At 39.0% G+C, this 22,667-nt stretch overlaps 1 protein-coding gene across 4 annotated transcripts in view; it reads left to right on the top strand.

Annotated features, from left to right (window-relative positions):
* Positions 1–826: 826 nt before the first annotated feature.
* IMMP2L (inner mitochondrial membrane peptidase subunit 2) overlaps positions 827–22,667 on the top strand; it is an 845,338-nt gene continuing 823,497 nt past the window's right edge. Inside the window, exons 1-2 of one of the 4 annotated variants that reach the window (XM_070511972.1) lie at positions 827–939; positions 1,448–1,520. Coding sequence is in view for 1 of the 4 variants with exons in the window: in XM_044764648.2 (XP_044620583.2) it covers positions 19,865–19,922 (58 nt within the window). In the remaining 3 variants the exon portion in view is untranslated. Of the gene's footprint in view, positions 1,125–1,447; positions 1,521–19,786; positions 19,933–22,667 lie in introns of those variants that run through there. The other 3 variants (XM_070511976.1, XM_044764648.2, XM_070511979.1) reach the window with 3 other exon arrangements.

Raw genomic sequence — 22,667 nt, 5'->3', positions numbered from 1 at the left:
TAATTATTTCAGTGACAAATAAAAAAAAGTATAAAACTGGCACTTATCCCTTTCACAGGAGAGCAATTTTATTCTCCTTAGAAGACTCGAGGAGTTCTAGTTATCAGGTCATTTAAGTCTCTGAGTAGATTCTTAAAACTTTAGAATTAATTTTGAACCGAAAGCACCAGAGCATCTGGAATTTACATTTGTATTAAATGATTTGAAAATGCACTGAGTAGTTTGTCAGTATCCAGAAGGACAATAAAGACAGACATAATAAGGGATATAATTGAGGGAAGGGTAAAAAAAAAGAAGAGAGAGAAGAGTATTTAATATATGTTCGGTAGTTCTAGGTTCCACTTTCTTCGTAGGCTGTAATAACCCCGTTAAGAGTTTATACCATTTGAAGGCAAAAGCTTAGGTATCAAATTCCAGTTTCTCCAAAGTAAACCATCTGTTCTGGATTATTCCTTTTGGCTTGCCTAGAGGCAGAAAAGTTGAATAGTTTTCCTTTGGGCACCTTAGTAGAAAAAGCTCAGTGAGGAGGAGTCCAGAGGGGAGAGAGCTAGTAAGGCTCTTTGACACTATAGGTGTGCCTGAAAGTAACTGCTGAGTCTCGTTTCCTGACCTGTAAAACAAGGGGAGGGGCTGAAGACACAGCTTCATAGATTTTCAGCTCTTTGCTGCCCTCTCAGCTATTAGTACGGTCCTGTGCTTGAGTAAGTGCTCAATGAATGACTGCTCGCTGAAAGAGCGTTATTTTTGATTCGTTGCAAATCCGAGCCAGATTTTGGATCCAACCCGGTCGGGGACTCGGGGTGGGGGGGGCCCGCGGGGCGAGCGAGGAGGCGGAGCTTCGCGCGGCTCCCGCGCGGTGGGGGGCGCGGGGGCGGAGCGTGCCGCCGACAGAGGGCGGGGCCCTGGCGGGGACTTCCCCTGGGCTGAGCTGCGCAGCGGGTGCGGAGGGCGGGCGCTGGGCGGCGGGTGGGGGGCTCTGAGAGGGTGGGCTGGCGCGCGGCGCCGACACCTGGAGGTCCTCGGGGCTCGGGCCCCTTCCCCGGGAATTGGCCCCTGGCGGGGCGGGTGTTGCCGGGAGGCGGAGGGCTGCTCGGTCGCGAGTGCCGTGGTGATCGCCGGCATGTGTGCGTGCGCGTGTTTATCTGAGGCCCCGTGCGGCGCCCCTGCCTCTTCCTTGGGCTAACTCGGGTTGGAAAGCGGCGCCTAGCGACAGCGACGCCTAGCCCGGAGCGACCCACTCATCCCCGCCGAGCAGGCACCCCCAGATCGCGCCCTCTCCTCGTCCCCCACAAAGGGGACCACTCCGACCCCCAGCCCTGGCCGTGAGGGAGCGCTGTGGGGACGCGCCGCCTTCCGCCTGGAAGCCTTGGGCAGGTGGTGGGAGTGCATAAGGCTTGAATATCAGGATTTTAAAGCACGTGTCTGTCTCTATCATTTTTACTTTTAGGGCTTTGGCCAAATTGGGCGAGGGCACAAAATAACCACTTACCCCTTCTCACCGAGGAAGAACGGGAGAAAGGGTAAGTAAGGAATGATCAGGGGTGGAAGGATCTAGGACTGTCCTGAGAGAGAGTAAGGGAGAGAACGTCTAGATCCAGAGCTGCCCCTGGGGGATCTCGGGGCCAAGTTGTACCTTTTCATCAGGAACCTGAGGCCCTCCTTCAAGGGTCACAGGCTCCAAACCCAAGAGTTTTTTCAGGTTTACAGAGTCTAGAGTTGGCTGGGAGTTTGAAAGCATGGCTTAGATCCCTTTTGGCCACTTGACCTGACAGGAAACTGTAGTTACCCTTTGGTCCGGTAGTTGTCTGCCTCAGGCCCATAGCTCTTAGCTGGCTTTGACTAATCCCTGAGGCTGTAGTATGGGAGAAGCCTGATCCTGTTTGATAATCCTGCTTGATAATTTACGGGAATCCCTCTCAAGAATCTTTATATTTTAAAAGGGGACTCTTGTAAAAATCCTTTAGGACCCCAAAGCATAAAGTTAACAGCAGTATCACAAGTGTTGAATTGAAGTTATTTTGGGATCTTTTTTCAAGTTTATAGAGGAGGGTGTTTTGAGGGGGAGAAATTACCAGGCTGGGCCTTTCTCTCTTGACTTTCGATTGGATACCCCCTCACCAGCATTGTATCCACTTCTGAAAAAAGTTACCAAATAGCACTTTGAAGTCCTTGGAGGTTTGTTGTGGTTTTCATTGTGGTCTCTTTTAATGGATCTTCTCTGAGACTTTGCCATCACTCCACAAAAACACCGCTTCTCCCTCCCCTCATCTTGGTGACGTGAAGCACAGCTCCTCTCAGAAGGTTGGGAATTCCTTATGCATCCTGTATGGCACATATAAACAAACTTTTTTTTTATTATTAAAATTCAGGTTAGCCACAAGCAAGAACGTGGTAAACTTCATTCTTGGATGGAAAACTAGAATTGCCCTCCATGGCATCTTGACGTTGGCCGCCTGTGCCCTGAACCCTCTTTCTTACTAGTTTGTGCTCAAGTGGCAGATGATCACATAATTTACTTTGTGAAAAACCAGAAAATAGTTGTTTATTGATGATGGGTTCATTCACTGATTCAATGGATTTTTATCTTTTCCTACCAAAGTGCTGAGCACCTTGATATAAGTAGGATGGTGAGAATGATGAGACTTTGTTGGAGATGGCCATTTTGGGGCAGGCCTTTTACCAGTTTTCTGCGGATTTTCTGAATAGTTAAGTGTTAATGTACAAGACCTTCCCTGTATTACTGCTCTTAGTGGTTTGCAAGTCTCTATGGTGTTGTGGGAGAACAGTGTTGTTTTTCTGCCTTCCTGGTACTTTCAGTAACAAGCTTTCAAGGATGATTGACCATGGTGATTTGTGTCCTGTAATGAATAGTGTTAGAGTCATTTTCCAGTGTAACACGTGTATTGTACCAGTGTAATAATTAGATGAGGATAATTTTTTGAATTGTTTCATAAAAATGACCTAAGGTTAGAAAGCATGGAGAATATTGGGGATGATGCGTTCAGGAAAATAAATACTAAAGTAGGCCGTTCATGGGTTTCTGTACGTTTAACCTCATTTTTTAATCAAAGTGAAAAAGGGTGTCTTTTTCTGGTTATAAAGGTTATATAAAGTGAAAAAAAGTTATTTAAAATTAAAATTTGCAAGGATTTAAAAGGTAGAAAGTGAGTCTCAATGAAGTCATTCTCAGATGACCACTGTCAACAATTTGTGTTCATTTCTTCAACTTTTTGTTGTATGTGTGTATGTTACTGTTTGGTAAAATTGTAAATTTCTGACTTTTACTTCCGTATTCTTGGCTATTTACCCCCACTCCTCATTTGCACCCCAAATCCTCATGTAGAAGTAGCATGCCTTTTATGCTGTTTTAGACGTGGGCTTGATCCTGGCTCTTATTTTATTAGCTCTTCCACTTCGGGCCAGTTAAAACTCTGCTCCTTAACTTCTTATCTGTCAAAATAGAACAATGAGTATATTAAAAGAATGTGTAAAGAACTGTTTGGCATATAGATACTGTTAATGTCCCTCCTGTTCATCTGTCTGGTCACCCATCACTTTCTTTTGATCTTCCTTGTGATTGTGGAGAGCAATTTACTACTAAACTTTCGTAAAGGTGCTAAGCCTCTTGGGTATTGGCATTTTCACACTCATCACCTGTTATATCTGATCCTAGAATTTCTAGGGGCAAGGGCTCACACCTGATGTGGCTTGAATTCCCCGTCAGATTATTCCACAGCCCTGCCTAAAGAGTGTCAGCCTGAAAAGTGAGGGGAAAGAGTTTTTATAATGTGTTTAAAAAGCTCTGATACTGTTCCCAAAGTGAGAAAGACATATTACCACATTTAGCAGGGTGCTTAAACTTAGGATTTCTATTTCAGAAATATCTGTGGTTTATAAGAATTACAATAAAAATGCTGATGCTTCATGTCCAAACTGTCATGATTTTGCCAAGTTGTAGGTTTAATATGCAGCTAAGCTGTGTATTTAGTGTATCTTAATACTGCTCTGGAAGCCAAGAAAGACAAGTTCACAGACATCTGATTTCACACCAGACATCTGGTTTTACTTTGCTAAGGAGTATGTTTTGTCAGTAGATTATAAGCATATCAGCTGTGCTGCTGTAGTTTGTGGCATTTCTATCTTAAGCTCTGGTCTGTAGGGTTTAGTATGATTTATTCTAAGGGTGGCATACTGTAAATGAGTGCCTGGTCAGATAAGCACATTTCCCACAGGTGTCTTCTAGTGTCATTGTTCTTACAACTTAATAAAGCAGAATTGTTTCTATTCTTGGTGATTTTTTGTGGAAGAAAATATTCTTAAAGAAAAGCCTCACTTAAGAACCCACTGTATTCCAAAAATTCATTTTCAAGTTCATTTTTGTTTGTAATGTTGAACAATGTGCTTATAGGAATAAAATAAATAGCGTTTAGATTTCCAGGTCAGGACCCCAAAGCTTTTATAACCCATCGTCTGCTTATTATGGATTACTGGTACTGTAGATTCTAACCAACATTTATAATAGTGTTTTAGAGACTAATGTATTCTAAGTTCCAACCTGGAATGGCTGGGCCACATTCATCTCCATTTTGAGGTGGTGAAGGGTGTAGAAATAGGAGGCTGTCATTCCCGGGTTCTGGGGCAGGCTTTCTCATTGCCTAGCTGTGTGGCCTTGGACACAGATTCCTCATGCAAAATGGGGTAATTACTCATGATTACTGTGAGATTTAGTGAGTGTTTGTAAAGTAGCACAATATCTAATACAAAATAGGTCCTCAGTAAATATTTTTATTTTCTTTCGTCTACGTCCTGGCCACAAGAATAAAGACTCCCTGTTTTTCTTACACCCCAGACTAACTCACTGGCCAGGACTGGTGACTCCAACCAGGGAGAATTCCCCATGGGATCTGGGACTTGGTAATGGAACTGGGAAAATAGTATGGAGAATAAGGGCAAAGGGGAGGAGTGGTGAACTGAGAGAAGAAAGTGCCATCTTTTGCTCAGTCCATGGACTTCGGTCCATGAATTACTTGACTCATAGAATGAACCACCTTTATCTCTGGGCTTTCTGTCGATCTTTTGTCAGTTGCTCCATTGGAGACTCTTATCTCCGTATTGCCTGCTTAGTCCAGTAAGTTTTTTTCTTTGTCACCTTGATACTTGAATAACCATATATTTCTGTTTTTTTTAATGGGTGGGACTTAGTAATAGATATCTGCACTTCCTTAAGATCTGGATTTTTTCTATGCTCAAAGTCTAGTTGATCTTCTTGCCCTGTAGTTGGCCTACAGTTCATTAATTAAAAAATTTTTTTTACCATATGCTATGTTCGTTGAACTAGTGCTGAAGATATAAAGATTAAAAATCACTGTCCTTGAGCAAGGAGCTTATAGTCTAGCAGGACAGTAGACATCTTGACCAACAGTTCAAATATTGTGTGCTGTTTGTTGTAATGGAGATATGTATGGGTGCAAAGGAAGCTTAGCAGAAGCTGTTGATCCATGACGGGAATGCCAGGGAAGGGTTTTAGCAGTGGTTGTGTTTGAGCTGAGACTTGAAAACTGAGTAGGAGTGGGGAGTTTGGTAAGTAGCAGAGAAGATTTCCAGATGGAGCTAATAGCATGAGTATTTATATGGCGTTATGAGAGCACAGTGTGTTCTGGAAACTAAACGTAGGTCTGTTATGTTACAGTGTGAAGGGCAAAGTCAAGAGTAAAAAGAGATGAAACTGGATAGCTAAGTCAGGGCATGCTTCCTAACCTGTTTGTGGTAGTGAGCTACTGAAGAATTGTGAGTGATGTGAAAGATCATTGTGACAGCAGTGTGTTTGGTAGATTGGGGGTGATGTGGGGTGGGGAGTGGGGATGTAGCAAGATTGGAGGTCAGAGTGGACAGTGCGATTAGTATGCATAAAGGAAGTTTGAGATCAGACAAGGGTGGAAGTAGTGGGTATAGAAAAATGAGAATGTTTAGGAAAAATATTTAGGAGGAAGGAGAATTGGTTGATTTTTGTGACTACTTGAATATGAAAGGAATGAGAGAGCGAGGGCACTAGAATGACTCCCAGGTTTCTGGTTAGTGAGAGGGAAAAGAGAAGAGGAAGCAGGTCTGAGGGGGAAGATGACACGTTCAGGTTGGACATGTGTTTAATGTGCTTGTGGGGTGTATCATTGGCAAGATGGAGGCATCTAGAAGGCAGTTGGATATAGGATCCTGGAGCATCACAAGAGTTGTGTAGCCTGTTGATCCAGATTTCTGAGTGCTTACCTTATGAAGAGTAGTTGAAGGTATGGATGAGGATCAAAGTGCTTGGAGGAACTGCATAGAAAAAGAAGAGAAAAGGGCTAAAAGTAAGTCTTAGAGAATATTGCAGTTAAAGGGACAAACCAAGAAAAAGAATGATGAAAGGATGCTGAAGGGGAGTGGCCAGAGTGGCTGGGAGAAAAGAGAAAATGAAACTTTTCATGCCAATGGCAGAATTTCAAGAAATAGAAGTTTACGTTTAAAATTTAATGCTATGAATCATCAGGTATGATCAAGCTTGTAAAGTGCCTCTTTGAAGGTTTCATTGGAGTGGTGGGAGCTAAACTCAACTGCTTGGAGTGAAGGAGTGACTAGGAGATGAGGAAGTGAGGACAGAGTAGATGTGTTTGGGTCCCTCTTCAGACATGTGGCCTTCGTTAGTCTTCAGTCTAGAAATTTAAAAGCTCTCTAAGGGATTCTACTATGTGCCTGAGGATGAGAAACAGTGCTGCAGACTTCTTTTTTTGAGGGGAGAGACGATATGTCTTTATGCCAAGAGGAAGGAGCCCTGTAGAAAGGGAGATGTTGAAAATGCAATTGCCTGTAATCTCTGCTCTTTGATTCATATTGTCTTGGGGATGAAAATCACATTGTTTGCCTAATTCTCCTTTTTAAAAAATTCTTACCTGACCCCATCCTTGATTATCCCATTTTTTTTTTTCCATTCATACTACTCTTTCCTGGCCTCTGGCCTCCTTTCCACTGATGTCTTGCTCTCATCACATCTGGCCTTTTTGCATACATTGTTCTCAAACCTAATCCAGTAGTGGGAAAAAAGTCTCCTTTCTTTTATTAGAAGTTGAAAAATTTCAAAGGAGTGTCTGCTAGGAGGCTAAGAGGGAAATAACCATATGAAACATAAAAAAAATCATTCTATTTAGCAAACACTTTTTAATATCTGCTGTCTTCAAGGCCCTGAATACAAAGATATATCAGATGAGAAGGATGAATAAGATAGGGATCCTGCCTTTAAGAAGCCCTCGGGCCAGTGAGAGAAATGGGTGTGTAAATAAATGCCTTGTGCAATATGTGCTGTTACAGAGGTAGAGATCAAGAAAAGATGGATGCAAAAAAATGGACTTTATTATTTTGTGTGATCCTGAAGGCTTTACAGAGGAGGTGATGCTTGAGTTAAAGCTTGCAGTGGAGTTAAGGTATGGCGTCGTGAGGTTCAAGGAGTGGAATCAGAGCAATAAATTATTCCTTGGTGGCCCTGTGATAGCAGCAGAGTGGGTTTGAGTTTCCCATCTCCTCTTCCTTCTTGTTCTGCTTGGTTTATTGCAAAGTATCTTTGTCTCTGGAGGAGCTCTTAGGGGATAAGGATGTTTCACCTTACATATCCATAGTTTCTCCCTTTGTGGTATAAACTTCCTGTGAATTTAACATCACTGGTTTATTATATATTAGATGGCTGAAACAGACCAGAACCATTAAATCAGAATTTCTAGAGGATGATGTCCAGGTACAGACAGTTTTCAAAGCACCCTAGGTGTTCTAATGGCATTCAGGGTAGAGAACCACTGGGCTGAAACATGATGTAGAAGAAAAGTCTGGAATTTGGAACTAAAAAATTGTAGGTTGGATTCTTGTGATTCTTTTTAATAGCTACGTGCCCCTGGTTAAATTACCTAGACTTCTGTAAGCCCCAGCATCTTTTGGAAAATGGGGATGGTAGTATACCTGTCCTACCTATCTTGTAAGATTGTGTGGGTCTGAAGAGGTGATTGTGGGAAGGAACAGTACATGTGGTTGTAACAATGAAATGTTCTGTTGACCTTCTCCAGGAGTAGACAGGCTAGGAGCCAGGCACCTTGCTGTACAAGATAGTAACCATTTTATGGATGGGGTTTTAAGATTTCACCATCATGAGCATCTTCATAATGTATTTTACTACATTTGCGTAATGCTAGAAAGTTGAAGACTTAAGACAAAAAAGCAAATCCTTAAAGAAATAATCAGCAGTTGAGCATTTTTAGTCTGACATATTAATTCTGTTTAAAATTGTAGAAATGTTTATTGTGATTAAGATTGTAAAGTATATAAATATGCTTAATATCAATAATGTAATTGTTTAGCATTAAAATGCTATAAATATGTTAGGTTTTTATTTTTAAAATCTGTACATTAAAAAAACAGAAATTTTCCAGTGAATAGTAAAAACTCTACAAAGTACCATGAAGCACCATGAATTCAATTATGTTGCAGGTCCCATTATGTCTGTTAAGTATGCAGGGACATGTCCTGTGTCTCGCTACTGTGGCAAGCCTGGTGTGTTAGTGCTGGTCATGTAGTCATATGGAAAGGTTCTTCCTGATGGTATTATAACTTATTTTACTTGAGAAGTGGTATTGTTTAGTGACAAGGAAAATGAACCTTAAGGCCAGAGACTGGATTCCAGACCTGGTTTATCTACCCATTCCTATATGATAGTAGGAGCCTTAGTTCTCTGTTGCTTTGCAACATATTAAAAATTTAGTGGCTAAAAACAACAATAATTGTTTATTATCTCATGGTTGCTGTGGGTCACAAATTTAGGTGATCCTGGCTCAGGGTCTCATGAGGTTGCTGTCAGATGCCAGCTGGAGATGCAGTTATTAGAGGGTATGCCTGGGGCTAAACGATTCACTTCCAAAATGGCCTACTCACATGCTGGCAAGTTGGTACTGGCAAGTTGGTTGCTCTCCATGAGCAGCTTTCCCTGGGGCTGTCCTCATTCTGGCTTGCCCAGAGTGAGATACAAGAGACCCAGGTGGAAACTGGAGCGCCTTTTATGACCTATCGTTGGGCACAACACACCATCATTTTCAATGTCTTCTATTGGTCTCACAGGCCAGCCCTGATTTGCTGAAGGAGGGGACTACCCAAGGATATGAGGCAAAGATCCTTGGGGACCATCTCAGGGGGGTTGGCTACCAGAGAGGATAACAACATCTACCTGACATAGGAGAGCTTTGAGTTTCAATTAAGAATTTTTGTGAACATCCTTTGTAAACATTAAAGCAGCATACATATTTTTCAAGGTTTTCATCCCTTCTGCTGTAGACGTAGTACAACTAAAGGGAGGATATTATAAACAAGAATAGTAACAGCAGCAAGAACCTGTTGGTCACCTGAGTAATAACCTTAGGTTTCATCCTAGCCATCTATCTCCTTCATGAAATCTCTGAATGTCTGTTCTTTGTACCTCTCTCTTGGCACTTGCTCTGCCTCGCCTGGATTATAGTTGTTTGTGAACTTGTCTTACCCTGTGTTAGACTGGAAACTTCTTAAGATAGGGGCTATGTCTTACTCTTTTCAGTGTCCCCTCGCACCTCGAACCTAGTGCTTGGTAATTCATTGGTGCTTAATCCATGTTGCTGAACTGAATGGGATCGCTGGTGGAACTCCAGCCTTTGTGCCTCCCCTGAAATTTCAGATGCATAATGTCGTTTTTTGCTCAGGTGATGGTGGTGGCTCCCTACCATCACCTACCATCATAGGGATTCTGAGTTCCTAATTTGCCAGTGGTCCCTCAGTTTTTCCTAAATGACTCAGATGCTTGAATCTGTCAGGTGCTTCACCTGCCCTCCTCAATGATGACCAAAGCAAGCCAGTAAACAAGCACTCACACCCTACAGTCATTCTGTGTGACTATTTCAAAATCTCATTGACCTCCTGCTCAGCTTGGTAACTTGTAGCATATTGTTGACTTCTTAGATTAGGAATACCCAGAAGGGGGCTGGCCCCATGGCCGAGTGGTTAAAGTTCCACACACTTTGCTTGGCGGCCCAGATTCGAGGGTTTGAATCCTGGGTGTGGACCTACTCAATTAGTCAGCCATGCTGTGGAGGAATCCCACATACAAAATAGAGGAAGCTTGGCACAGATGTTAGCTTAGGGCTAATCTTCCTCAAGCAAAAAAAAAAAAAAAAAGGAAAAGGAGGAGGCTTAGCAACAGATGTTGGCTCAGGGCTAATCTTCCTCACCAAAAAAAAGTAAAGAATAGCCAGAATATAAAAGTGTGTGTTTCTTTCATGTAATAAATCATAAAAGTTTAATCTTTGCAATTTTACTCAAAACTTTATTCTGAGAGCTAGGTCTTTGTAGTGACACTTTGACACACTTTTATATATCTTTCTGTTGAAAAATGTTTGTAGCATTTACAGTCAATTTTTGAAAAATTATCTTGCTTGTAGCTGGAGGACACATTGTAAACACATTATCAAGTTCTAGTTTTGGAACCATGTATAGCGAAGACATTTTTTAAAGAAGGGAAATGTTTGTAATATGTTTTATATTTTAGGATAATTTAATTTCATATGATTTCACATTATGTAGACCAGTAAATTCAGAGCATCTCAGGATTGTTTTCTCCTTTCTGCTCTCTCTTGTGGATTTTCCTGCAGATTTCCCTCTTTAGGAATTCTTTATCTCCTTAGCCACTATCTGTCTACTCCCTCTGTTGTCTGTACTTAACTTCCTCCCTGTGTGTGGGCTTAGTCTACAGACGTCATGTTAGAGGATGAGCCGGCTACAAGGGGCAGAACAGCAGTTGCGAGGAGCACTGGGTAGAGCAGAGTTCCCCTGAAGGTTACGGTTAATGGACAAGGTGTTCTTTACTAAATAGGTAATAGTGGACCTATGAAACAGCGATTGGTAGGAAAAGATTAGAGTTGCCACAGATAATTTACCTTAGTTTTTTCGATAGACTTTATTTTTTAGAGCAGTTTTAGGTTCACAGCAAAATTGAGTGGAAGGTACAGAGATTTCCCGTATACACCCTAACCCCACATGCATAGTTTCCTCCATTATCCATATCACTTACCAGAATGGCACGTTTATTACAATTGGTGAACCTACATTGACACATCGTTATCACCCAAAGTTCATAGTTTACATTAGGATTCACTCTGGGTGTTGTACATTCTATGGGTTTGGACAAATGTATAGTGACGTGTCTACCATTATAGGTAGTATAGAGTAGTTTCACTGTCCTAAAACTCTACTGTGCCCCGCCTTTTCATCTCTCCCTCCCCTCTGACAACCACAGATCTTTTAACTGTCCCCATAGTTTTGCCTTTTCCAGAATGTCATATAGTTGGAATCATCCAGTGTGTAGCCTTTTGCCTTAATTTTTAGTATGCCTGGTGTAGCAGATTATTTACAAAGCATTTTGGTATTTTTCCAAGAGCTTATTTGTTTAATAGTTGCTTTAATAAGAGTTTTATTAGTGTCAGATTAAAATAGTAAATAGTTATTACTTAGTTTTGTTAAATAGTAACTATATAGTACTGTTATTATGTAAGGGTAGTTTGAAGTACTTTATAAACTGATTAGCCTGTGTTTTTTATGTCTCACTATTTGTCATGTGTAAGAGAAGTATTGTGGTCTGCACAAATGGGTTGTGACAACACAGAAGAGTAATAGTTTGAGACATGTCTGGTATGTATGACTGCATGTTAGTACTCTAAACATTTCATTAAAACCTTTATTTTAAAACTTAAAAAATTGGCATTAAATATAAATTTCTAGACATTAAAGTGGTACTGTAAAGGGAAAAGTATGTGGAATGGGATTATGAAGACTTTTATTCAAGTGCTGGCTCTGCTTTCAGCTATGTGAACATGAACTTTTGGTCTCTGAACTTCATTTTCCTTTTGGGAAAATGGAGATAACATGTACTGCGTAGGTTATTTTTGAGGACTGTGTGAGCTGTTTGGAATAATTCTGTGTAAATTTTAACTCATTACAAAGAAATGTGAGGAATTATTTTGTTAATGAGTCATACTTGATCACTGTCTTCACTTTAAACAATTTTTTCAGTTTTGCAGAAAAGTAATCAAGTGCAATAATAATTTGAGGTTAAGAAGGCAATATTGCTGGAACGATAGTTATTTAGCTATGCTTGAGGAAAAAATGACTGCATTTTTTATCTGAATGTGTCTTGTTGATTAAGCCTGCTTGTGTCTTCTTATGAAAGGTATACACTTCGGGATATTCTGGTTTGTGTGCTTGGCTCCTAATCATATTTATTACCTAGTTGTCAGCTTGAGATGTTAGTCCTCCTTCCAGAAGCATGAATTATATTGCCACATTCTGTATAGAGTCAGAGACACATTATTTCCTGTTTATGGTGAGAAAAGTCTAGATTCTAAAGCTCTTATGACTGGTCCCTGTGTGGCTGAAGCCACTAGGGCAAGGTAGGGTTAGGTAGAAAGATTCTGGGGGAAGAGAATAAAAATAGTCTTGTGAAGTTGAAGTCCTGAGGCAGGTGATATATTAAATATAATTCTGGTTTCAATCAAAATGTCCCTCTAGTTTAAAATACTTAGATGTGTGGTCAGTGACATATTAATGAATGAAAATTATAGAAAACTTTATAATTCTGTTTTTGAGAGTGCTTGATGGTGCTTAGTTCAAGGCAAAACTGTAATAGTCATGCTCTGTTAGTACAGTTGACATCTTTATTATATTGCAGTCTCAACTTTTTGTAGCTCTACTAATTTAAAGTTATGGTGTTTTAAGAGGGTTAATCTGACAAGCATTTAGGATCAGTTGGAAGGTAGAGGGAGTAATGCAAAGTAGACCAATTAGGAAACTGTAATTTATTTGCAAGATAGTGAAGATTTTTACTGTAATTGTGGGAATAGGAAGGAGGAGATGCCCAGAAAGCATCAAAGAAAAGAATGATATGAAAATTCTGCATTGCCAAAAACAGAACAAAATTTTAAAAAACTATAGCAAAAAGCAAAGACAAATTAGGAAAAAGATTTGCAATTCATACAATAGGAAAAGGGCAAATTTCATAAATATATAAAGCATAACAATTCAATGGGAAAAAGACTGACAATCAAATAGAAAAATAGACAAAGACACAAAGGATATAAATAGTTAATGTAAGAGAGATGCAAAATAAAACTTCAATGAGATACCCTTTTTTTTAACCTATCAAATTGACAAAGAAACAAAGTTTGAAAACATAGTGTGTTATTGAGGGTATAGGGAAATAGGCAGTGTATCGTTGCTAATGGAAGTACGACTTCGAATTTTTATTGAGACCAATTTGGAAATAGTTATCAAAACTTAAGATACACATATCATTTGATCTTGTACTTTTGTGAAATAATAGATATTTAAGAACATTCTTGGCAGCAATGGGAAACAACTTAGATGCTTATCTGTAGGGGACTGGATAAATAAATTATGGTGTATATAGTGAAATATTTAGGCAGCTTATATATACTGAACTGGAATAATTATTAAGTCAAAAAGGTAAGGTGCAGTGAGCAGTATTAGTAGGTTACTATTTTGGAGGAGACGAGATTAAGATACGTATTTTCTTGTGTATGCCCAGAATCTCTCTGGAGAGAATTATAAGAAAATGGAAAATGCTTCTGAGGATTGGAACTTGATGGCTGCAGAACAGGGATGGGAGGGAATTGCATTTTCCATTGTATACTACTTTTTGGATATTTTAAATTTTGTATTATACAAAGAAAATTTTAAAAGGAAGAAACATGTTCAGCTCCAAATGAAATTCTGCATTACATATAGTCAACTCTGATAAATTAGGGAATAGAAAAATGAATTGAATTGAAAAAGAATTCTGTCGTTCATATATCTGATAAGAGGTTAATATCCAGAGTATAGAAAAACTCCTATAACTCAACAATAAAAACAAACAATCCAATTAAAAAAAGAGCAAAGGACTTGAATAGACATTTTCCAAAGAAGATATGCAAATGACTGATAAGTGCATGAAAGGCTCAAAATCATTAATCATTAGGGAAATGCAAATCAAAAGCATAGTGATATACTACTACTTCACACTCATTAGGATAGCTATTATTAACAAAATCAAGGAGATGTCCCCTTGGCTGAGTGGTTAAGTTCTCGTGCTCCGCTTCAGCGGCCCGCTGGTTCACATCTTGGGCGTGGACATGGCACTGCTCATCAGGCCATGCTGAGGTGGTGTCCCACATAGCACAACCAGAGGTGCTCACAACTAGAATATACAACTATGTACTGGGGGGCTTTAGGGGAAGAAGAAGGAAAAAAAAAAAAAGAAGATTGGCAAGAGTTGTTAGCTCAGGTGCCAATCTTTAAGGAAAAAAAAAGTAACAAGTGTTGGAGAGGCTGTGGAGAAATTGCAACCCTTGTGCACTCTTAGAATGTAAAATGGTGTAGCTGCTATGGAAAACAGTATGGCAGTTCCTCAAAAAATTGAAAATAGAATTACCATATGATCCAGCAATTCTGCTTCTGGGTATATACCCCAAAGAATTGAAAGCAGGCTCTCTAAAACCCATGTTCATAGCAGTATTATTCACGATAGTCAAAATATGGGAGCAACTCAAGTATCCATGGATGGAAGAATGGATAAACAAAATGTAGTATATGCATGAAGTGGAATATTATTCAGCCTTAAAAAGGAAGGAAATTCTGACACATGCTACAAGGTGGGTGAATCTTGAGGACATTATGCTAAGTGAAATAAACCGGTCACAAGAAGACAAATACTGTGTGATTCCATGTATTTGAAATACGTATAGTAGTCAAATTCATAGAGACAGAAAGAAGAAGGATGGGTGCCAGGGGCTAGGGGTAGGAGGAAATGGGAGGAGATGTGGTTTAATGGGTATAGAGTTTCAATTTTGCAAGATGAAGAGTTCTGGAGATTGGTAGCACAACAGTGTGACTATACTTATCACTACTGAACTGTATCTGAAAAATGGTTAAGATGGTGAGTTTTATATCATGTGTATTCTACCACAATTAAAAAAAAGTTAATATAATTCTCCCTCAAAAAAAAGAAAACAACCCTGTGGTATAGAGGTAGGGGAGATAAATATGTAAATAAGTGGCTATGATTTAGAATATAAGTGTCCAAATGAGTTATAAACAAAGATTTGGGGTGGCACAGGATGGGGTGTATATAAGGGAGATTGCCTATGACTTCACAAAATAGGAGGTGATATTATGAGCTGGCATTAGAATGCAATATTTATGGGGTGGAGAAGGGTGGAAAGAAATTCTGGGCTGAAGCACAAGTAAAGGCTTAGAGAGGGAAGGGGAAGGGTAAGATCACAGAACACAACAGATGATGCTGGAATAGAATTAGGGCAGCGTAGTGTCTTGATGTCTGAATGTTGGACCACAGAATTGGGACTTTGTCAATGACTAATCATCAAAAGTTTTTGAACTGAGTAGCAGTATCGTGGTCACATTTTAGAAATCTGTATTTTTAGGAAGGATTTAGGTAGTATGGGAGTTTAGGAGATTACTTAAGAGCCTGTTGAGATTCCTTAAATGGAGTCCTTTTGCAGCGTTGTGCCTTTGCTTTACTACAGTGGCCACGAATCCCTTGCTTGTCAAACCAGACGGGATGAATTCTGTCTGAATATGCCGTTTTTGCTCAGGCTTGAGCCTGGAATGTTAAGATGTGGTCAAAAGAAGTCTTAGGGAGTTTGTTGGAAGTTTCTATGGGCTGAGCTGACCAAGCAGGCATAGCTGGGTTTTTTTCTTGGTTTTCTCTTAATATTGTAAAATATGTTGTCCTTTTCCTCTGAGAGTGTGACTGTGTGTGGGAGCACCTGACTTCTGGGTGCAGACATCTTTGTTCTTAGTGTTGTATCCTAGACTGCCTCTCTCAGAATAAGAGAGAGGGTTGGGCTTTTTGTCTTCCTCCTGCTTGAGTTTGTCTCACTCTTGTCTTGTTTGGGGTGTAAACCCCTCTCAGGGTTCCTTTATCCTCCTGCTGCCTTGTTTCTTGCCTTGTTGACTCTGCCTCTTTCTTTCAGAGTAACCAGTTACATTCCTTTCTCTGTAAAAAGCCAATGTATATTATTTTTATCTGTGTTGAATGTAAACCCTCCTCCCAAAAATGCTTTCTTCTCATCTTGTTTTGCTTTTCTGTTAGAGTAAGCCCGAGTCCTGTTTGTCCTCTGCCACAGAGGCCATCTTTTTTTAAATTTCTTCCAGCTGGTGGAGCAGAATATGTTTAGTACACAAAAGGCTAGAGACTTTATATTCCAAAGTTTTTCCCTAAGTAAATCAGTGTACCATATAAATTCTGTGGCCTTATTGATTTTCTCTGTGACAGATGAGGTATCTAATTTAGTTGCTTTGTTGATGTTTCATTGTTTTGTCTCTTCATGCTGTAACCTTGTTCTTTCCCTCTTTGCATTAAAGAAATATGAACTGAATTCATAGAGTTGGTAGAGACCATACTCAATTTTAAAGATAGAATTTGTCCTTTAGCCAGGTATTAGAAATTGCTCAGTTTGCTTCCTTGATTTCTTTTTCTTCCTAATTCTCAGGTGTCAAAGGCAATAGGATATACACATCCACACCATTTAGTAAAGAGGGATGGGATGGATTCTGAATTCCTTTGTCTTGCTAAATTTTCTCCCCTGCTAGGAGTGGTGCAGAAAAAAAAAATGTCTGAGAAAAAGTATTTTCTGATCAGCTTCTATTGAAAAGACTTAATCAAAGTAGTCAAAGGGGAAAGATATTCTCAAGGATTGCTACTTGATTATGAAAAAAAAAATTGTGAGTGATGATTTATCTGAAGTGTGATTCTCTCTTGGGGAAAGTTTGCCGTCCTATTAGCACATATTTGCATATCTTTTACTTTTAACGAATATATGATTGGATCTGAAGATAGAAGGCTATATTTGCTCTCATACAAAATTTGATTTTATGGTACTATCGACTGCCTAATTATTATCTTTGCTCAGAAAATGTCTTTAACTGAGGAGTCTGATTAGTTAGAAAACATGCTGTGGAGACGGGTGCCTTAGGATTAATCAAGGGTAGTCTTGTTCGCTCATACAGAGGGCTTGTCTTGACCCTTTGCCTGACACATGTTTTCGTTCTCAAGCAAACCAATATGGGTAAATTGGGGAGAATTAGTCATACTAGTAGGCCTTACTAGTTGCAGGAGGTGACTAGGGTACGGTGATGGTAGTTACATCAGCTTTGTATTTGAAAAGTAGAACATGCTTATATGATTTTGAATGTTTAATAGACAATGTAACTACTGCATAAAAAGTGGTACTTTAAAATTAATTGCAGTTTTTGTTTAAAAAATGTGGTTGATTTTTAAGTACTCTGTTCTGTATTTGCTTTTATGTTTGCTGAAAATGTTACACATGAAGATTATGCTTTAAACACTGTAAAATGTTTTTCTAGTATTATCTAAACGGTTGTGGAGAGTGTTACACTTTAAAGGTCACGTTGATTTTGTGGCATTTCCAATTTTACATTTTATACATACAGTTGAATTGGTTTAGCTCCTAGTTGAGTGTTTAAAGATCCGGGTAATAAATGTAGAAGGGAATTTGCAGAAGGGCACAATGTTTTGGGATGCACATATCTTCCAGCTTTCTCTTGTTTCAGCAGTGGAATTTCAAATTTTAAGAGGCAATTCAGATGGCTGAAAGGACAGCAGGATAACAAGGGTTTTCAGTACTTGTTAAATTCAAAGACAACTCTATTGTATTTTTCTATTAATTGATATTGTATATAGATTTGTACTTTTATTCCTTTTGTACCCCTTCCCCACTTCAAAATTTATTAGACATTAATGAGATGAGCATATACCTTTTGTATGGTGGATTGAACTAATTGTGTATTCAGAACGCTCTTCATATAAATTGCGTCTGAATGCTGTAACATCAGTTATGAAATCAATAACTCATCCTGCTCTGTGTTCATTGGGAGTGGTGAATATTTACTGGGAGTGGCGAGTAACTGAGAGGCAGTGGAGCATAGTGCTTAAGTGCACAGGCCACGGGGTCAAATAACCTGGACTCAGCTCTGCTACTTACTAACTGTGTGACTTTAGGAAGATTACTCAAATATTCTGAGCATGAGTTTATACCTTTTAAAATGAGATATAAATAGGGTTAACATAGGGATTAATTTAGTGAGTTAGAGTAACAAAAATTTTTATTGTAATGTCATTGATATAGTGATACAATATTGTAGACAACACAAAATGAGTATTCTTTATTAGACTGAAATTTTTATTTCATTGGTTTCACAATAAAATAGTTTTTTACAGTTTTTCTTTCTTTTTCCAATTAATGTTTTTTTCAGAGATTATAGATTTGATAATTTGCGGAAGAGTTCTTTTGAGTGATTTTGTCAGTGGCCAATCACTCTATCTCTATTAAAAATGAAACAAAACCTCATTGTAGTGTTAGTCAAAGATTTTTATGTAGCTCTTTAATATTTGTACTGAAGTTGACACCCAAAATGTAGCAGAATGTTGGTATAATTTTGGCTAAGGAAACATAACATTGTAAATATTTCCTAGAGGGTTCTGTTAGGCACATTTCACTTCTAAAACTGACCTTTCATTTGTGATTTTATTATGGCTCTTTTTGCTAGCCACATTTGAAGAGGTGAAATTGCTACTTTTCTTTTTAATTAATTGTATAACAAATTACTTGCCTAGGGAGAGGTCGTTGGGAGATATGCCTAGTCTTTTTGCAGAACAAGGCTACATTAGGTTCTGAAAAACTTCTTCATTATTCAAAACTGATAGATATTAATTTAAATTGCTTTGAATTTCTATATGGCTCATATATTTTTGTCTAGCTCATGTATTCCCTAACATCTATCAATATTGTTACTGGATTTTCTTTCTAAGCCATTTAATATAACAACCATTGTGATGTTCCCTAATATCATTTGATGTTGATGAAGCAATATAAATAAGTTTTTTACAAAATTGGAAAGATCAGGGAATTATTCTCAGGGCTGTTGAGCTGTTGATTAAGTTGTAAACAACCTATTTGGTGACCAGTATGAAAATAATTTAATTTTATTTATTATTACTGGTGTTTATTTGCAAATGGGGTCATACTTATCTTCGCTGCTCAAAGGAGGAATATATTAGAAGTTTCCCCAAGTGTGTGTGTTAACCTAAACTATCCAACCAGCCACTCAATGTGTTTGTTAATTGAGCACAGGTGTGAAGTAAAGATCAGACAAGAAATTTAACAGTGTTATCATTAGAAGTGAACACGTCATGAGCAGCAGAAGTCAGAAATGGTCTTGGAGCACAGGTGCAATGATGATGAAAATGGGATATATCATTGAAGACAGTTAATTTTAGTACTGGGAGGAGGGAACCATTCCGTGGATTTCTGATATGGAAGGTAAAGGCCTGAAGTTAGACTCATAGAATTATAGATAGTTGGAGCAAAGAATCTTGGAGATACTCTACTCAGATAGATAAAATGAATTGCCTCGTCATTAGCATAGCTAGGCCTTGAATCTGTTTTCTGATTTCTAATTTGGTACTGAGCGTAGGAAGAGGAGAAAAGGTTAACCCACAGAAGAGTATGGGCACGTAGTTCTTTGGGAGTGACACAGGCATGGAGGTATTGTCAGATGGATTGGGTGGCTCTCAAAACAGGCTGCTCTGGCCACCTAGTTTCTCCCTTATGCTCCTGACTGGCATTTAAAGGAATGAAGTGTCTGATACAAGCATACCAAACTGTTTCCATCAGCATTGTAAGTGGGTGGTAATAGAAAACATATCTAAAATTAAACAAGCAGTCAAGAAACATTGATGTCGCACCTGCAAATGCTTAGCAGAATTCCAAGACCACTGAGGACTCTGGAGAGGGGTGAGACATGGTACTTACCCTTTAGGGGCTTACAATCTAGTTGGGAAGGACAGATATATCTCTAGAAAAACCCTAACAACACTGAATGCCAAATGAGGGTGTGGCTAGTACACACCGGATGAGTTTGGAGGTGGAAGATGGCACTGTGAGTTAGAGTGCTCACAACAGGTTTCCTGGAAGAGATGAAAATTAGGTTGGTTGTTTTTCACCTCACTAGATCTTAGGAGTAATTATATGTGTTCAACTCTAAAAGTTTTGGATTCGCCTAACTTATTAAGTTATAGAGCTGGGAGTTGTTTTCAGGTGTTTATCTGACTTTTGGTTGAGCGCCATTCCACAGTTCCAGCACTGTTGTGTGTAGGACGGCAGAAGGTTTCTGTGTGAGAGAATCCCATTTCTGCTATCAGTCCTGAGAATGTTCACCAGCAGATCGAATTCTCCCCGCTGGTCTTCTGAATGTTGATGAGGGAGCACCTCCACGTTTCAGTTACCCTCTTCCCTTTTTGTTTCTTTATTGGCAAAACAGCTAAAATTGTGGGTTAAATTTGAGTTTGGTGAATTTTTCCATTTAAGGTGATCTTTTTACCAAGAAATTAAGGTGTGACGGGATATTTGTCTACAGTACATAAAACATAACAACGGCTTGCATTTACAGTGGGCTTTTCTGTTGTTCAGTTAGATTATTTTGGTATTCTGTGTTATGAATCGTTAACTTGAAGATTGATACATAAAGAATGTCTTTAAACATTGTAAGATAAATACATTTAGAAACAGCTGCATCAGAGAATAAGTATACTTCTCAAAACCCGTGTTGTTTTCTCTCTTCCTGGATATTTCTGCATTCAAATGGTATTTCTCATTTTAGCACAAGTAAGGGCCTGTAAACCTGACAGAGCTAAATTTACTCTAAACAAGAAATATGAAAGACATAAGGGCTGGAATTATATAGTGTGAGCCTCAATCCACTGCTGATCCTGTAAGGCAGTGGTTTTTAACCTTTTTCTTTTCTTCTTATTTTAATGTGGTGAACCTTTTATTCAAAGAAAACCTTTTTTGGATCCTATTATTAACAACAACAACAACAACAGATAAAAACAGAGTGGCTCTGATTGAAGCAAGGAGTCAGGGCTTAGAGCTCTGCTCATTTGGTGTCTGCTCCTTTTGGCCCTGAGCCTCTAGGGGATCCTTAGAACATCATGGAACACGAGTTCAAAAATACCACTTTTAAGGAAAAACAAGCTAAACATTTCCTAAAAGTAAGCTTTTAATCTGTAAATTTTTTTTTTATGCCTTATAGTTGAATGGGTGATGAAAAATTACTTGATCCTTGTTACCCATCTTTACTGCCTTTAGACATGAGTGCTGTATTATGACTTACTGAAGAAAAAAGCACCCAAAATATCAATCTCTTGAAGTTCAGTATACATATATATACAATATATGCATATATATATAATATATATAATTCTTTTCAAAAACCTCTTTCTCCATAAGTATCTTCAACTCCCAAGTAAAGCTATCAGATGAGAGATGGGGATGGTCAGATAGACACATACACATGCTTATGTGTGTGCACATACACACATCACACAAACACAATTTTTTGCATGTGGTTGGGTAATGCCTTTCTCTCAATCGAAACCTCCACAAAGTCCATCATATTCTGAATATAATGCAGATAGTCTACATGGACCAGAACTTATGAGGTTAGCTTATGAAAATAATTAAAAGATTAATTTTAGTAATGTTATTGGAAGTAATTTATTAATTTCCTCAATAAAACTGTATTGAACATTGAACACTTCAGTGCAAGGCAGTGACGCATGGCAGTGAACAAGAGTCCCTGCCCTCACAGAACTCACAGCCAATTGGAGGTAAGGATGAGAAAATCAGCTGTGATAAATGCTGTGGTAGGGGAAGCCCAGGTTTTTATGGGAACACACAGGAGGGGCATCTAATTCAGACTCAGGGTGAGAGTCAGGGTGGACTTCCTTATGGACTGACATCTAAGCAAAACTGAAGGGAGAAAAAGAGTTGACCAAGACACAGAAAGATGGGAACAGTAATAAAGACAGGAGGAGAACATGTATAAGGGCCCAGAAACAAGTAAAAGCATGATGCATTCTAGAAATTGCATGTGGCTGGGTTTGGCTGGAGCATGATATGCTGATGAAAGAGTGATGAGACCAGGGACTTAATCATAAGAAGCTGTGTATGCTGAATCTATTATGCTGTAGGAAGTGGAGAGTTATTGCAGGGTTTCAAGCAAGAGGAAGTTATGATTTATACTTTTTCGAGAGAGGGAACTTTGGCTAACTATCCTGTTGACCTTCGGGCAGCTGTTTGGATGATAGAGTCACTCTCTGACAGTAGAAGGACCAGAGACTATGGAATACTGTGTTGATGTCTTTCCATAACATCCCCAGTTGCCTTTCTTTTTTATAAAATCTATTCATTTTATTTTTATGGCCCTTTTAGGCTTATCACAAGGGTGGAGTAATTCAAAAGAGCAATGCTTATGTTCAATATCTATAGATCCACAGGTACATCTTCATTCTTTCAGTATTGAAACTGATATGATGCCCGGCACATAGCAGGTACTCAATAAATGTTGATGTGAAAAGAGTAAGTACTGAAGGAAGAGAGGCCAACTCAATTCTCTCTTTTTGGTAATCATTTCTCTGATTTAGTCTTCGATAATTTCAACATCAGCTGTTTCTTAAATGCACAAGGGTCCAACTACTG

The sequence above is a fragment of the Equus asinus genome, chromosome 1, assembly GCF_041296235.1.
Source record: "Equus asinus isolate D_3611 breed Donkey chromosome 1, EquAss-T2T_v2, whole genome shotgun sequence".
In the NCBI taxonomy this organism is placed as follows: domain Eukaryota; kingdom Metazoa; phylum Chordata; class Mammalia; order Perissodactyla; family Equidae; genus Equus; species Equus asinus.
This window is presented reverse-complemented; position numbering and strand designations above follow the sequence as displayed.